The sequence below is a fragment of the Stegodyphus dumicola genome, chromosome 3, assembly GCF_044657685.1.
Source record: "Stegodyphus dumicola isolate Sdum_Otavi_A_Nest chromosome 3, ASM4465768v1".
Taxonomy (NCBI): Eukaryota; Metazoa; Arthropoda; class Arachnida; order Araneae; family Eresidae; genus Stegodyphus; species Stegodyphus dumicola.
Window position 1 is genome coordinate 184,654,120 of NC_140770.1, and position 18,211 is coordinate 184,672,330.

Below are 18,211 nucleotides of genomic sequence, written 5' to 3' on the forward strand. Positions count from 1 at the left end.
GAGATCAGATTAGCTTTCTCAGTTTCTCTGTTTTGAAATGAGTTCTATTGAAAGTTTTAGTAGTTTAAAATATAACTATTGTGAGATATCGCGATACTCTATGAATATTTCTGAGGAAATTTAAGCATTTTGCATTTATTTGTTGTGATAAGAATAAATTTTATTCAATTTAAAAACATAATTTGTGGCTACTAAAACTTAGTTCAAAAGCTTACATATTTATACGAGTTAAAAAATTTCTTAAACTATAAGAATTTGTTCCATACTTTTTAATAGAGCATTACTTTTTGTTAAAAAATAGGATAGAGGAGATTCCCTTTTCAGGGAAGGTGAGAGGTTAATGATTACTAGGAGCTATGTCTCTGATCAGCATTCATTAGCCAGGTACTGACATTACATAATTCTTAACTATTTAAAACATAGTTAATATTTTTCTTAATTAGTAAACTTTTCTGTATTTAATTTTCCTAATTTATTTAAATTAAATTTTCCTCTAATTAACTGCTTTCAAATTAAGTATTTTACTCTTTGTACATTTTTTGATTTTCAAGTAAGATTAAGAAAAACATGCCAGAATGTAAAAAATCTGTTTCTTAAGAAACTTCCCCCCCCCCTAAGCATGCAATTAATGATTTGTGAAACCATAATAAGCAATTAAAGCAAAATGCAATTATCTTGCCTTAATTATTTCATCACACTCATAAGAAGATAAACAATAAACTTATACTCACTTTGGGCAGAAAATTTCAATAGTCATTATTTTTAATTATCAACTAAATAATTTAATTATCAACTAATAATGAGAAAAGAAAAAAATGCAAAATAGAATTTCATTCAAGCTGTCAAACTCACAGGACTACTCATAAAAAATTCTAAAAGAAAATAAACTCTTTATAAAAATTTGGCACATTTATTCAATGAGTGAATGGAATACTAGATTTCAGCTCCAAAATTTTAATGCCAAAATGACATTATGCCCAAGACTGTATTTTAGTAATTAATCAGGCATTTTAATATTATCACCACATAAAATGTTCTAAGTGAGATAGTATAATCATGTCTTCAGTTTGACTTTATTTTTAACAATTTCTTATTCCAAAATAGATACAATTTAATATTCTGTGAAACTGCTGATCTTCATAAATTCTAATCTTTTTCAAAATATTATGCAGTCCTTTTCAATTAAATTGTACAGAAGAAATTTTAAAGGTTAAAAATAAATAAAAATTATAATAAGCTATGATAAATTTTAGTGTTGCTGGGAATGATTGATTTCTAATAAAATTTTTAAATAATTATTCTATCGTAGAAGCAAGCATAGAAAATGTAATAACTAAAAAAACTTTAAATTAAAAACTTGAATAAGACTTTAAGTAACTTAAAGATAATTAAAAATAATCCGACTAATAAAGCTAAACAGAATTTTCAAATACCTGAAATTGCAGTGATTAGTTTTAGGGAGCAAACTCACTAATAAACAAGATTCAACAGTTTTTTTTTTTTTTTTTTTCATAATGATGGAATTATGCCCTAAAATGTTCTGAACACAATAAAATATAGTTTTTAAATTTAATGTGCAAACATTTTCTCCCTTATCACATATTTTATCTTACCTTGCATAATACGCTTAACCTTCTTGTTGCACATCCCGCGATTTCCACGGGCAATGTAAATGTAGCAAAATTTGTGCAGCCCATGATATCCGCGGGGATAAATTTTTGCCATCTATTTAACTGTGCAACCCGCTCTTACCCCGTTCAAGGTTTCCTTTCGGCTTTTCTGTGATGTTTAATTGTTTATTTAGATGTGGGCTAAGAGATGGCGTTAGTTGTCCACATTTCTGCCAAATATATAAGAATATGTAATGTATCATTTTGCATGCGCTTTTCAGAGTTCGAAGGTGTCTGGCAGGAAGCGTTTCACGAGTGATATAACCTATATTCCTGACGGTATTTTCGACACTGATAGTAGTTCTGACTATGATTTCAAGTATATTGAAGATAGTTATAGCGAAACTGATGAAAATTTCTCAGATTCCTCTGCAGATAGTGATGAATCTGAAAATTCCGTTTCTATTGAAAACGTTCGACAGTGGTGCAAAACTGATATGCAAAATATTACATTATGCAAATATTTTCATTAGTATATATATATGTTTTGCCTTTATATTTTATAAAATAAGTAATAATTTAACCAATATTAATTTTCAAAATTTTCCTTTTATATCATTATTCTTCAATTTCAGTATTCTGACAACCATTTTCTATGATCTAATTCTATATTGAAAAAAAACTCTTTTACAAACATTTTTTGTATATTTTAACCCTAAAATGTATGTAGATTTGAAATATGTGATAAAAAATACACAATTTTTGAACCTATTTTGATAAAAGATGGACACAGTGAGAGGGTAAAGAATAACCTTCACAATATACATTCTAATAATTCACACCCCCACCAAAAAGTGAAAAGGTATTCAAGAGGCAAAACAATATGCTGCCAAAATGCTAGTTATGCGTTATGCAGCAACCCACAATGTTAGCGTATTCATGTGGCAATTCATTATTTGCATAGCATGACCAGTACACAATATAGAAGTTACATGGAGCCAAGTTTGTGCAATTCTCTGATGCTTTTATTAAGAATAAAAGACCACTGTGTACATGGGGAGAACAATAACAAAAAAAGGGGGATATCCTGTGTACATGGGAAGAACAACAGCACAAAAAGAAGGATTTATTGAAAAGTTTTTATTATCAAAGTTTCTTGCTTTTTACTTCCTTGTACGAAGTAAAAAGGAAGTACTGTAATTGTAAAAAACTTCCGGCATCATATTTCAACGAAAATATACTTTTTGACAGCTATCCAATGCAAGTTAATGATATTTTTGGGTGACATCCCTACATACGGACAGAATAAAGAACTCTTTTCCAACAAAATATATATATAACTGATTTAAAATGAATTCTGAAGAGAAATTTCCATGGCGTCTGTGCATATGTATGTATGTATCTCGCATAACTCAAAAATGACTAGCCCCAGAATGTTGTAATTTTGTATATAGGACTGCTATAACATGTAGATGTGCGCCTCGTATTTTGGTTGCAATGGGCCGCACCAAAAGTACATAAATATACGCATATATATATATATATATATATACACATATATCTGTTACCGGGTTCGGTGATCTCAGTTTCTTTATTCTTATGTGTTTGTAAATTGTGCATTTTCTGGTTTGAAAATGATTGAATCATGCTATTCTGGTTAAGATTTTTATGCATTTAGTTAAACTGCCTGCAATAATCGTGGAATTATCAGCAATTTAAAAGTTTTTTAATTGCGGCTAAGCCTAATTTTTGATTACCATGGCCGCCATATTTGTTTACATTTGAAACTTGCAGAATAGTGGATTATATGTCAGTCTAGAGAAACTAAGCTTCGCAACAAGAAAGTAACGTCTTCTTTTATTATTGCAAATTAAATTATGTTTAATTCATTCTAGAATTATCGTTTAAGTTATTAGCTTATTTTTGCGTTGAAACTGTAATTTTAATTGTAAAAATTGTTTTTTTTTAAATTGTTTTAACTATACTTTGCATTTTATGCTTTTGTATATTCTTCAAATTTTAGTGAAACTAATTTGAATTTTTATGTATTTTGCCTTGCCGCAAAGTGAATTAATTAGTAGTGCACGTGCATTAGGTAAGCGTCGCTGAATCGTCTGTGAAAAACTGTTTCTTTTTTATTTGTTTAATTTCTTTTATACATCATTTTAGATTTATTAAGTATTTGAATAGAACTTGTGGTAGTTCTTCAAATGACATAACTTTTATGTACTCCAAGTTATAAAATGAATGAGATGTAAGATTGTTAAGTAAACCTAGCACCAAAGTGTCACTATGATAAATAAATATAATGAACTTTAAAGAAAGTGAAAGGGTGCATTTATTCTATTGTGGTTTATGCACTATCCACGAAGTAGATTTAATTCAAAATTCGTTAACTGTTAATTCAATATGTTTAAATGAAATGCAGGAAAATAACGTATAATTTAATTCCGTACAAGGAAGTCATGTGGTGTACACATCAGATTTTTTAATTTTATTGACTGACTGCTTTATGGCATTATCATGATTGGCAGTATCATGTATTGAATTTTTAGCACTTCACCATTTTGAAAACAGCTGCTGACTTTTGCACATTAACTTCGTGATTTGCACATTAACAGTCATAACCTAGTTTGGGATTTTTTAGTAGGAAATAAGATGTCGGTAATCAGAAAGTATTACATTTTTTTAATACTGTATGAATTTACACTAATAACTTTAGATAAAATTTCTTTTGTAAAATAATTATCATCTAATTCCTTTATTTACACAGAAGTATGAAATCATGTTAATAAAAATGTAAATGATTGAAAAATAATCTTTGTGAGCTAATATGAACATTATTTGAGTATCTATTATTAAATGAAAATCTGAGATATTAACGTTTTAGAAAGTTCTTAAGAATAAGTGCTATATAAGGTTTTAAAATCTAACCCTCCCCTCCAACAAATGAAATATCAGCCTCTACAATACCCACAAATATATAAAATTAGTAATAAATAGTTTTTTTCCCATGTTTAAAATTTATATAACATCTCTTATATAAGATAGATTACATTATATGGGAATGAATATTTAGGAAGATTAAACTCTCTATGCTAACAATTATGAACAGCTTTAACACTCAGATACAATTTATTACTCAGAAATCATAAAAATTGTTTTATTATTTAGTTTTGTCTGATTACACCACTGATTGACTTAAAGATAATAAAAATGATTTCTCAACCAGGACTGAAATACGAAAACAAAATATTTTACTGAAAAAATAATAAAATGTAAAGATAAATCGCATTAACTGATATAAATGGCAATATTTGTTATAGGATTAAAAAAATTAATTGTGATTAAAAAGTTTTCAAAAATTTCATTTTTAATACCAGTGTATCAGCATGTTTGAAATTAAAACACCAACAGTACTTTCTGATCATCTGCATGTTCAACTCAAAAGTTGCAAACTTGTTGCTGACTTTGGAGAGAAATATTTGGTCATCTTCACGTCTATTTTAATGATGCAGCCAGTTCTGCCTACTTTTTTACATTCTTCTTTTCCGATACAAAACACGCACTCTTCTTGGTTTTATGTGTATCCCATCTACACATTTCCTTGTACACAGCATGGATTTCCATGTTGTGTACAAGGAAACTTCTTTGCGGTCAGCAGTCCATTTCCCCCATGTACACAGCAATATGTTTTTGTTGGGGGGATAAAGAATTGCACAAACTGGGCAATGCACACATCCTTGGAACCCAAATCCTAAAATGAGAAAGAAAAAGGTGCATCAGGTTTCTCTACGAATTACATTGTGCTCTATGTATGCAGCAAACTAAGCCCAAAAATCTGCTGAAGATGATAAAAACTGCAGTATGCAGTAAAAAACATCTTAATTTTTAGTCACACTGGCAAAACTGCTGGGGGGGATGCTATATGAGACCTTGGTCACTATATAAAAATTTTTTGGCAATACAGTACATTATCTCATCAATACTTTTTTGCAGATTTTCGGTAAGGATTGCAGATAATCAGAAAATACCAAAGCAAATATTTAGATTATTCTTAAACAATGATTTATAAAAGAAAATAAATATAACATGTAAAAAAATCTGAATAGACTGGAAGTTTCCTAATGTTACTATTCTCAGCTCAAAATGAAAATTTAGTTGCATCACTTACAGGCAATTCTTTGTCTTGAGGTGGAGATGAAAATTTATTGACAGCTTCCAAAACATTTTTTCCAGTTCTAGGATCAATTATTGGCAATTTCTTTTTACTTTTAGACATGTGTTCAACAACTTCTTTGTTTTCAACAGCACCTTAATAAGAAAAGCAGTTGATATAAAAAGAAAGCAACCATAATATAATTACACAGGGTATGATTAGCTATACATGCTTCTAGTCAAATGCACAGCCTGCCCCTGAAAATAGTACACAAAATGACTTGAATGAGTCCACCTAGTGTAATTTCAGGGGCTTGCATTTAAATTACTCAGTTTGTTAATCAATAACAGATACACTGAAATTGGAAAAAAAAAAAAACAATTAAATAAGTAAAAAATAATGATGCTTTGCTGAATGGCTACACATTGGCACATGGAAGATAATTTGGGTTTCGAGGTGCACATGTTTTAGTGCAGGACTGAGTACTCACAATTTGGTGGCTCTAGGTGCCACCCTTTTCCCACAATGTGAAAACATACATACATGTATACAGATTTTTTATTATTAATTAATAATAGAGATTAAATATAGAAGAATTATTTAAACAAATACAGAACAAGTTTAGCAACTTCAATAGCTATTTAAAAAGCCAATTTCAGTTCCACAATAAGTTAACAAATATTTAGAAACTTTATGTTCTTCTCCATTTTATTTTTTTAACTAGAAATATAGAATATTTATTAAGTGAGAATATAGAACATACAGAAACATGTGTCCAAATTTGATCTTGGGAGAATAATTAAGGTGTAATGATTATAGGTTATCATACCATCAAATTGCTATTTGTGTTGGCCAAATTCTGACCATAGACAAGTGAATATGGAACAAATGGATCCAGGAAAAATAAATAATATTATAGGTTAAAATGAGCTTTATGTAACAATGCCAAAAGGACAGACAAACAAGTTAATGACCTGTTCTTATCATCTAAGTGGATGCCTTTCACCTTATGGCAAGTATTTAAGTGATTGGCATGGCACGAAGTATCTATATGTATAATGAAATATCATCTTGAGGATGATGGTCTTTATTTGCAGAGCAGCTATTTCTTTGCCTTTAAGTATAACATAAACATCTGGCTGCAAAGGCACACAAAATTATATTGCATGCATAGATAAATGACAATGATAGTGTTATTTTACAAGAATGCATCAGCATAATGAGCATCTACATGTATGACACCATCACTGCAAGCACCCATTGGAAGTCTGCCTTATATTTTATTATACCAGCACAGCAGTGAAAGTTATAGTATGGGATGTGACTGGCTGAGTTCTGCTCATATTTGGCATTCTGACCATTCAGTGTTACATTACAGCATTCCTGGTTTCTCCATACTTTCAAAATTACTCAAAATGCATTTTCCAACAGGCCAATGCCTGAGAATATGTCATATTCAACATATAACACTTCCTCAACACACAGTAAGTTATGGTTCTGTATCAAATCTTATTGTAATTGAGCATCTTTGGTTTATGATATCACACACACTAGCATCACAGAGACCACCAGTGGCTACAGGAGCTGAATTACAGTTCCGTGGATTGCAATATCCCAAAATACTACTCGGTTCTATGCCTCACCACATAATAATGGCTTTTGCTTCTCATGATTGATATATTCAGTAATGATTGTAATATATTCTATTTGTCAAACATTTTGAAATTTTAATGATTTCAATTTTGGAAAATAAAGAATCTGTAAAATAAACTTAAGTTTAATGATGTTGCAATTTGAATAGCCAACAGCATACATTTAAAGCAGTCACTATGTATGTCTCTAAATTATTTTGCATTTCAAGTTATAAATTTGTCACCAGATAAAAACTGCTAATCTGCTTTATTTTTTTCATTTGTGATAATCTGCTCAGTCTGAAAATCCTTTGCCGAAACTGAAACTTTATGAAAGCATGAATTATCTATCAAAAAATAGTAATTTACAAAAATTTGTTTCAGCAATAAGTTTAATTTTCTAATGTTCAAGCTGTAACAGATAATTTGCTATTATCTTGAATTCAAGTTTTTTAAGTTATTAATAAATTAAAAACTATTGTACTGAACTGAACTCGGTGGCGCAACAGCCCTAGTGGGCCAAGGCCAGCAGTGCCCCAAAATCTGCTTTCTTGACCGTGGGCCCCGGGGTGCGTAAGCATACTTCTTTGAACAAGTGGTCAGCTTGTCACAGGACGCCAAATCTTTAGTCCCCAAGCAAACTTGGTACTCATTTTATCGACCCAAGGGATGAAAGGCTGAGTCAACCTTGCCCAGCCTGAGGATCAAGCCCCGGACCTGTGGTGCTGCTGCATGATGCGCTAGCCACTGGACCACTGGGCCTCCTACTGTTCTTTACCTCTTCTTAAAATGAGAAGAATAATTTCATTTTCTTTATCAAGAGAAAACAAAATAAATCAAAGGAGTTGCTTTAAATGCATTATTCAATTTTCAGATTCAGTTAAAAATATTTTCAGCAAATTTCAGAGCAGAATAATTAATAATTTTTCAGCGAAGTGACATATAGCAACATACTGAAAAATGAAAGTAAAAACAATTATAAAAATAGTGACAGTAAAAAATCATAAAACATAAGAAAATACAGATTTGGATAAGTTTTTAATGTTAAAGCAGGGTTCGTACACATTTCTGCACACGAAAATTAAGTACTTTTAAGGACTTTTAAGAACCATTTATGAAAAATTTAAGGACCTATGAGCAAATGGGAACTGAATAAATTCAATTAAAAATATTATCTATGCCTGAATTTCACTTTTGTGATATCATCCTAAAAATAAAATAGATCTCTAAGTAGTCTGCATTATTACTAAACATGAATTAATTAACATAATGATTAATAAGTTTGAGAATAAAATAAACTTTATGCAATTTATCAAATAGCATTAAATATTTTACACTTACAACAGATGGACATATTTGAAAGAAGATAAGTGACATTTACGTTTTACTCAAAGTTAGCTTTATGCTGATTTTTTTAAATGTCTCATTTTGTCACGTACTTGGTCAGTCTAGAGGTTGAGTAAATAGCAGGTAGATTTTATGTCAAACGGCATAGGTTAAAATGAGAAGTAAGATCATAATCAGCATGATTCAGAACAAAAGACTGAATGTTGTTACTTCTGCTGCTTGTCTAGAGAGAGACTTGCTCATTAGAACAAACCTGAAAAGCCTGATGTAGGCAGATGTCCTGATGTAGTTTCGCAAGTGTTGAAAGTTAGTCGGGCTCTGTTTGCTGCAGTTAGTGTCGTAGCTTCGTGTAGAGTTTCAGGGGTTGTAACCCAGTTAATATACTTTAAGGTTCCAATAAGCCATTAAAGAACCAGAGGTGATAAGTAGTTTTGTATTATTTTAAGTCTCACTAGATGCAAAGAATAAGTTTTACTTGAATTTTTAAGTTTTTGTGTTTTATCTTGTGACCACAGTGAAAATTAATGAAAGGCAATAACTCACTTTAATACGTAGAGATAATTTTTAAGGGTAAGCAGTTAGTTATAAATAATTAAATTAGGTAATTAGATAACCTTAGTCATTATGGATTTACATGGCCACAATTAAATTTTATTTTTTAACAATATTTGTTAAAAAAGCCCTATTAAAATCAAAATCTAATCAAATTTTACAGTTTAAAATACATGTAATTTATAACATTGATTCTTAAATGATATTAAGATAATTACACATTAAAAGCTACAAAACATTTATGTTTTGTAGCAACAACACTAAACAAAATATTTATCCGTTATTTTAATTTGAAGCCTTCTCAAACATTTTGGCTAGTTTATATCGATTTCCTTTTCTTTAAGCATCTTTTCTAACAATTAGAGATTTGTCTCAAAATGCAAACCAATGCTCTCGCTAGTTTCTGCATCAACCTAACTGCTTTTCTCCTAACTTGTCAACCTCTCCACAATGTACCTATGAGGGTTTACTTGATCTGGTAAAAGTTAAATAGTCGAAAACCCAACTGATGTGAAGCAAACTATCGCTATGTCTGAATATTACATAAAATATCAGACAAAGGTTTAAATAAGCTTCCTATATAAAAAGAACTTAGAATACAAAGGCATGTTCTGATGCTAACAAAATCATTTACAGCTCACAGTCGCCAAATTTACAACCGTTTAATAAAAGAATTCACATCTCCAAAAGCGAAAAGTATTTTAAGAACTCTTTATTAGAAAAAATGAATTTCGAAATGCTTATATCTCACTTCTTGCTTAGAAACTCGAGTATCCCATCAATTATATTAGAAATAGAAACAAATTATAACCCATAAACCCATTCAAAAGATAACCATATATGCCAGTGAATCGCCGAAAATATTCCTCCAAAATGCTAATTCACACTCAAAATCGCAATTGTAAAAAGAGACAGAAATTTCAGATGATTAAAATTAAGGACCTTCTGTTGATTTTGGCCAAAATTAAGGACTTTTAAGGACCAAAAATGGTTTCCAAAAAAATTAAGGACTTTTAAGGACTCTTAAGGACCGTACGAACCCTGTTAAAGGCAGTGTCAATAACAATATAGCAATATATAAATCTGTGTTTTTAAGAAAAATATGAATTTAATCATTGTAATGATTATATTTCTTCAATTAAAATAAATATAAAATTGACTTAAACTTTAAAAAGAGATATTAATACTTCAAAATATAAATTTAAATTTTCTAATAAAAAGTTAATAATGAAGAAACACTTACGATTATGCAGCATTTCAGAATGGCTGTTCCATGCATTACCTAAAGGATAGAAATGCTTTGACCATGGTCCCTAGGTCAAAACAAATATTAGCTTTATTAATTAAATTAACAAAGAAGATACAGTTATCCAGAACTTCAATAAACCTGATTATTAATTTTTCTTTATTCCAAGTACAATTTAATTTGCTATTAAGCATACTTTTAATATCATTAACTTAATAATACAAAGAAGGTGCCTTTCTTAAGTCTTTGTTGAAATTAAATAATACAGGTTAATCCAAATAACGGCAATTCCACTGTACATAGAATAGAGGTTAGCAAAAAAGAAATAATTTATTTTGGTAATCTGAAAAAATCATAATTGTAATTAATATTTTGTTTCTATTTTATTTTTTGCATCAAATTTAGTTTTTCTGTAGATTTCAGTTTAAGAACAGAGCCACAGCAAAGACCTAGTATCAAATGAAATTATCTGATATACGTAAAAAAGTACAAAAATGTAAGGTTTTAAATTGAAGAACATTATTAATATATTTCGATTTCAAAAGATTAATTAAAAATAATTCAGAATTCTGCACAGCATATTTTGAAACATGCTGCATTTTATTTACATTATTTTTATTTAAAGAAATTTAAAAGTACTTTAGAAAGATAACTTTACAACATTTGTTTTATGGATCAGTATTTTGAAATTAATATTTAAATAAATGACAAAAATAAATGTCTGTCTGCAAACCTCAGGTTTTTTCTTGCTATAAAATTTGACATACAAATCTATAAAACGGAACATTAAATGTTGATTTCTTGGTATTATTTTGCATTATGCTTAAAAGAGAGGGGAAGGGGGGAAAAAAGCTTAATTTTTAAGCATTTGCTATGATTATGAGGTATTTCTCATATGTTTATGAGTAGAATCATAGACCTTTTGTATATGCACCTTCTACTCATTTATATTTCTTCATGCCTTTTTAATAGTAATTTTAAAAGTTACTCACAAAATAAGGCAACATTTTGATATTTTATTTTCCCTAAACCACCTGGCAGAAAGGTACCAGATAATCTCATCTTGTTGAATTTTTAATAAAAAATTAATAGGAATTTTTGGCATTAGACCAACATTTATTAAAGTACTTGGCTATCCATTTAAAAAAGACTGCTTTTATGAGGACTGTCTAAGGAAACTGATTCACAGCAAAGCAACAACCCTGAGCTTAGCATAGGTTTAATCTCGACTAAACCTACGGCAAACATAAGATTGCTGCTTTGCTAATTTGTTTTACTTTCATGTGTTTCTCTTCTGTCTTCATTCATATGTACGCTATGCTTAAAGAAAACTGAAATGACAGATTAAAAATATAAAATTGTATCATGTGTTAAACCGCATTAACATGTAGTTTTAGTGAGTATGCTTTCTAACTAGTTTAGTTTCATTTTTTTGGCAAAGTTTTTATTTCAGTATTTTAATTAAAAAATTTAGAATTCTATCCCTACATTTTTAATAGTTTCCTAAATAGTTGTCGTGTTTACATAAATTTGTAAAGAGAATCAATCCCAGTCAAGAATGACTGAATAATCTTCCAATGAACTTGAATTCATGGAGAGTATACGATAGGCTGTACATATAAGAAATTTTTGATGAACTTTTGCTTCAGAATAATGCAACTCTAAATTTAAGGTTCATACCAGTTTTAAATACAGCAGCAATTAAATACATATTAGGGTTAATTAATTATATTTTATTATACTATTCTTTACACAAATTTATGAAATCCCTTAAATATCTTATATCTAGCACTACCACATCTATTCATGAGAATTAAGTGTATTCAAATAGTTTTGCATGTATGAAATATCCATCATCTCAGTAAAAGTCCTTATGCAATCTTTATTTTTGCAACCATTGATCACAGTTATGTACTTATGGTTACATTTGTCTTTTTAAACTTTTTTTTAACCAATTAAAATTTTTTATGGTCTCTTGGTTAATTTAATTTTATTTAATAAATGTTCTTATTTATTCTAAAAATTAAAGTAGAAAAGGTTTGCCAAGCACACAATGAAAATTAATAAATACTATTTAATTTCAATGATTAGAATTTTTTTTAATTTTTCACCAAACAACAATTATAATAAGTTAATAGTTATAACAATTAGCTATAACAATATAACAGTAGCTTGTTATAGCTACTGTTATATTGTTATAGCTAATTGTTATAACTATTAACAACAGAAATCTTTTCTTAAACCAATGTTTTATTTTTAATTATGAACAAAATTTAAATATATTTCACACTTCATTTTGCATATGAGCCTTGAAACAGTCTTAAATTTTAAAATTAAATGTTTCAACTTTTTTTTTTTTTTTTTTTTTTTTTTTTTTGTACGAGAATCAAATCTACTTTTATTTTACGAGGACAATTCAGGAACTAACTTCCACTGTGGCATGGCGCTAATAGTGGTGGGTGGAACACAACAATTGTTACACCAAGCAATCTGTGATTCAGTAAGCTTCCTGTTATCCCAGAGAGAATGTTGTACTGCCCTACATGTGTTGGTTAAACGTCACAAAATATGCTCCACTATTGAAAATTCTGCCAAATACAAGGTAAAAAGAGTAATACAATTTCTTTGGACATAAAAACTGTCAGCAGCAGATATTTATCATTAACTGCATGTCGTATACAGCCTGAGCATTATGACTAAAGGTGCAATGTGTCAGTGGATGAGATTTTTCACAGAAGGAAGAACAAACATTTATGACAAATTAAGAAGTGGGAAATTGTATGTAGTGAGTGATGACGTCGTAAAATTAATTGACAGCAAAATCTGTCATATCTGTGGATTCACAATCTCGGAACTTTCACAATAATTTCTGAACATTTCTCGCACCAATTTAAATTGGATGTGTTTCAATATCCCTCTCCTGCAGCCAAGACTTAGTTCCTTCTGATTAACATCTATTCCGTGCAATGAAAAAGTGGCTTGGTACACTTTGCCGACGACAAGAAACTTAAGACTGCTGTGGCAAGTTGGTTACACTCGCAGGCAGTTCAGTTTTATGCAGAAGGGAAAAGCAAGTTGGTAAAATGCTATGGCAAATATTTGAATATACATGCGACTGTGTTGAAAAAGTGAGGACAACTGTACCTTTCAGAGGTAAATAAAAAATTTGTTGAATCTATGTGGTTTTTTATTAACAGTGAAACAGAGGTTAGTTTCCGAATTGCATGTGTATTTTTTAAAAAATAAATACAAAATTTTATTATTAAATATAATTTGGGTCTAGGGCCATATAAAAAGATAAGATTTCCTAAATTATACAAAATAGATTTTTTTTTAATTTAAAAAATACCAGAACTTAAATATTTTCCTTAGTTAAAACATTTTTGTAATTGGGACAATAGATCCAAGACAACAGTTGCAAAAATAAAGGCTGCATAAGGAATTATGTACATATTAAATATGAATTTAATGTGTACAATAATTAGATGTCCTGATATAAGCACAATGATACAAATATCAATCATTTTAGATAACTTAAAATAAAAGCTTCAAGTTTTGGGAAAAAAAAAAAAAAAAACACACATTCCAAAAACTATTATGATGATAATTTTTTTTACCAACAGATGAGAGTTTCCATAATACATTCCACTAGCAGAAACATCATTCTTGTATAAAGATGAAGATGGCAAAGAATGTTTCCTCAGAGGATAATCTGGCAATGAAGTATATCGGTATTTAGATGATAGCACATTTTGAGATGTTGCACTACCCTACAGACAACAAAATTCCTTAATTTTGAAGTTTTCCAATAAGAAACATTATCAAAACAATAAAAATTGAATAAATATTTTATAGCAAATAAAATAACTGTAAAAACACACACTTCAAAATTATGATGCAATGCACATTAAAAAAAAAAAAAAAAGGTAATTTTTTTTTCTTCAGTTCTTAATAAGTTAATAAAGAGAATAACATAAAAGGACAATCTAACTTTAATGCTTAAAAAGAAGAAGCCAGTACCACTACTTAAATAAGTATGGTATATGCTCACTGTTTTTACTTTAAATAACACTCCTGACGGTTTATCAAGAAAATGAATCACATCGTTTAAAGTGATATCATTTATCTTTAGCTGTAATACTGTAAACAAGGAAAACTATTTTCTCCTAATCCTAAATATGAAAGATTCAAAACAACCAAAAAGAAAAGAGAAAGATTAGCCACATTTACTTTTCACTTTTTAATAGAAGGTTAGAAAATAAGCTGAATTTGATCCAATCTAGGAAAAGAATTTCAGTTCAATTTACAATTCATCAAAACAAATACCATAATCTTATAACATAAACAAATTAAAATTAAGCAGGAAGGAACATTATTTTGCCTAAGAGAATTTTGTTCATTACAAATCTGTTAATTTCAGGACAAAATACATCAAAATTAGAAGGGGAAGTAAGCAAGAGATTTTGTTTTGTTTTCTTTCATTCTCTCTTAATACAGCTGACACTGGCTAAGTCAGAAAAATGTTCCTTGCTTGAATCATATCATATAGACAAATAGTTTTCCTTTGCAGTTCCTTCTTTTTTACTATTTTTTCAGGAGGAGGGGATATTGCCTTTGGATCTGGAAACCTATACAATTCAAATGGATAATTTCCTTTTTATAAATTTTTGTTTGATATAAAAAGACCGACATGGAGAATAACTTGCTTAACACTATTAAAATAAAATGGATTAAAATACATAATTTTACTGTCCATATATAAAAGGATCATAATTTTTCTACAATAGAAAAGTACACAACATTATGTTATTAAAAAAAAGCCTGAAAAATATACAATATTTAAATAAAAGGCGCTAATTGGCCAATTTGCTAGTAATTGAATGTTTTTATCATATTGGTGAAGGTAACATGTAGTGAATACTTAGTGTTACCATATTCCAATTTTCAAAATAAGGTCACATTATAAATTATTATTTTCATCAACTCACTTTTGATCTTCACTGAAGATCAAAAATACAACTGCTAGTTTTGATGATAGCTTTATATTACTTACATTGAAGATAGCATAATTCCTCCTAGTATTAATTGGTTTAACACCTGATTTTCATCTATATTTAATTTTTTCAACATAAACTTAAATTTTTTACAAATTACATGCTAGCTTGGTGATTTGTTTCAGTTTTTTTCATTGTAGAAATTCATTCAAATTACATTATCTATACACTGGATTTTTACTGTAGGATTTATGCATTGTTTCATATCTTGTTTGGATTTCCCCATAATAGTCAAGATAAATTATTGCTGTAAATTATTATTACTTTGTATTATTTTTTGCTCTCCATAAGAAAGAGACAAATGAGAGATTTTTCTATACAAATGAACATAAATGCCAGCAAAACAAAACAACATCAGCATCCACTTTTGTTTGTAGAAATTTGATTTCACTAACAAATTCTGACATAGTTTTTTTTTTTTTTTTTACATAAATCTAACAAAATTTTGTCTGCAAAAATAGGTAATAGCAATTTTTTACTCCCCCCCCAAACCTTGTAAAAGTTGGAATGGCATCTGTAGTTAGTTATATACAAAATTAAAAAGAATTGCACATGAAAACATCAGCAAATCATATGCTTATGAAAGAAATGATAGCAATGAAAAATAACACACATACATATAAAACATTAAATAATAATTAAAAGGATAACTCTAAGCAATTGCGAAAAGGATTATACCTTGAACTGAATAAACAGCTTCTTTCTTACTGAAATGGGTAGAAACTCTCTATGAATTATAATAATAATAATAATAATAATAATAATAATAATAATAATACCAATCCAAAATAAAATACTCAAGTTGATATAAAGGTTATATGAAAAACAGAAAATTTTTATAACAGCATACTTATTGCAGAATGAAATTCAAATAAGTCTTATGTAAAAAAGGAGAGTTTCAAACCACTAAACCAAGTGAGAAATTGCAATAATAAGCAAGGAAAAAAATTATAGGTAACATTAAAGAAAACATTAGTAAATAAAAGCATGCAAAAAGAGCTAAATATACATGCAATAGTTTGATTTCACAGGTTGACATCACTTTTTATTGCAAATCTTAAATGAATTCCACCCATTAAATAAGAATTAGACCATTAAAAACATAGCATTGAATGACAGAACCACCCCATTGTCACACAGATAGTAAAACATGCAAAAGAATATGAAAAAAGCAATATAAGAGAGGGAACAAATTATTTACCAATAAAAAAATATTTGTAAGAAAAACAAATGTTTAATTTTAAAAAATTAACACCAAAGTACAACATAGCCATCCTTATGCTAAATGAGCATGCAAAAACTAAAGAGAAATAAAGAGAAAAATATGCGTTTGAGATAAATTTAAAAATAAAAATAAAACAAACAAAATCTGAAATGTTTCAGATTTTAAATTACGTCCAAAGGGGCGTTTTTTAACATTTTGTGTGTTACCTTTCTTTATTAAATATCATGTTCTTCGTACTTAAACCATAAGATCCATTGCAACAGCAATATCGCAAAATAGTTTTAAAATGAGCATATCTTTAGAATTTCCGATACAGAGACTCACGAGCTGGAGATATAAATGTTTTTTCTGCACAACGTTGCCATTGCTCGCTTTGAAATCCTTGAGTTTGTTAATCAAAAATTCGTCAAAGTTTTAAAAAATAGGAAATCGATCATAAAACAAATTCCAAATTTCAAATTTGGTCTTCCACATGCTCATATTCGTTGGAGGATTACATTATTCAAAATTCGATGACTCTATGTACCGTTATTTTATGACAATGTGAGAAATATACATACATTTATGCAGATTTTCATTATTTAATTTCTTCAAATATAATGCAGGACTCTAACATTTTATGGCAACAGTTTGAAAAGTGAACCGACATTTATCCGTCCGACGCAAAATGCCAAAACGAAACTAATAGTCCTTCGGGATTCAAATCCCTTTGGACTAAAAATAATTTACAAAAATTAGCAAGATTTGTTTATTTATTGCAAAGGAAAGCAATTACAGGAAACCAGAGCATGTAATGGTCAACTCCCTCTCCCGAAAAAACTGCAACAGCATGGAAAAGAAAATCCAAAAAGTCGAAAAATTTTTTATGCACTATTCGGTTAATAAATGTTAATATAAATTTTTAATAGCAGTTTAAAATTCACACAGTAATGAGGACTTATCAACTATAAAAAAATTTCTTCACTGATAAAATTATAGATTAATTCACATAAACACATTTAAAGGAAAATGAATAGCATAAATAACAAAATAAATAATTTACATTAGTTCATTAACCAACTGTTTTAAATTTAAACAACAAAGATAACACAAATTTTTTTTCCATGGATTATATACTAAGAAAACTCAGTGTTTTGTTCATTTATTATATATATGACTTTAGATTTATTTTATTTTACCTTACCACTTTAAAGTTTTAAAGAAATTCCTATTTCATGTATTTTAATAGTATCATTTTTTTCCCATCAATAGTTTATGCTATAAAACTTGGAATTATTGCTCATCACTCAATGAATAATTAACATGCATCAGCTAATATGCATCAGTTAAATAATTTAAACTTCAAGTAATGTTTTGAAAAAAGATATTTAAGTACTTCATGGTTTTA

The 18,211-nt window shown here is 28.8% G+C and overlaps 1 protein-coding gene across 8 annotated transcripts in view; it reads right to left on the bottom strand.

Annotated features, from left to right (window-relative positions):
* Nucleotides 1-18,211, bottom strand: part of LOC118194673 (uncharacterized) — an 84,974-nt gene that overhangs the window by 26,200 nt on the left and 40,563 nt on the right. For 7 of the 8 annotated variants that reach the window (XM_085813691.1, XM_085813694.1, XM_085813693.1 and 4 more), the window contains 3 exons: nt 14,163-14,315; nt 10,543-10,612; nt 5,785-5,924 (listed from right to left, as the gene is read on the bottom strand). In XM_085813691.1, the coding sequence (XP_085669817.1) occupies nt 5,785-5,924; nt 10,543-10,612; nt 14,163-14,315 (363 nt within the window). Of the gene's footprint in view, nt 1-5,784; nt 5,925-10,542; nt 10,613-14,162; nt 14,316-16,277; nt 16,307-18,211 lie in introns of all 8 variants that reach the window. The other variant, XM_035365845.2, reaches the window with a different exon arrangement.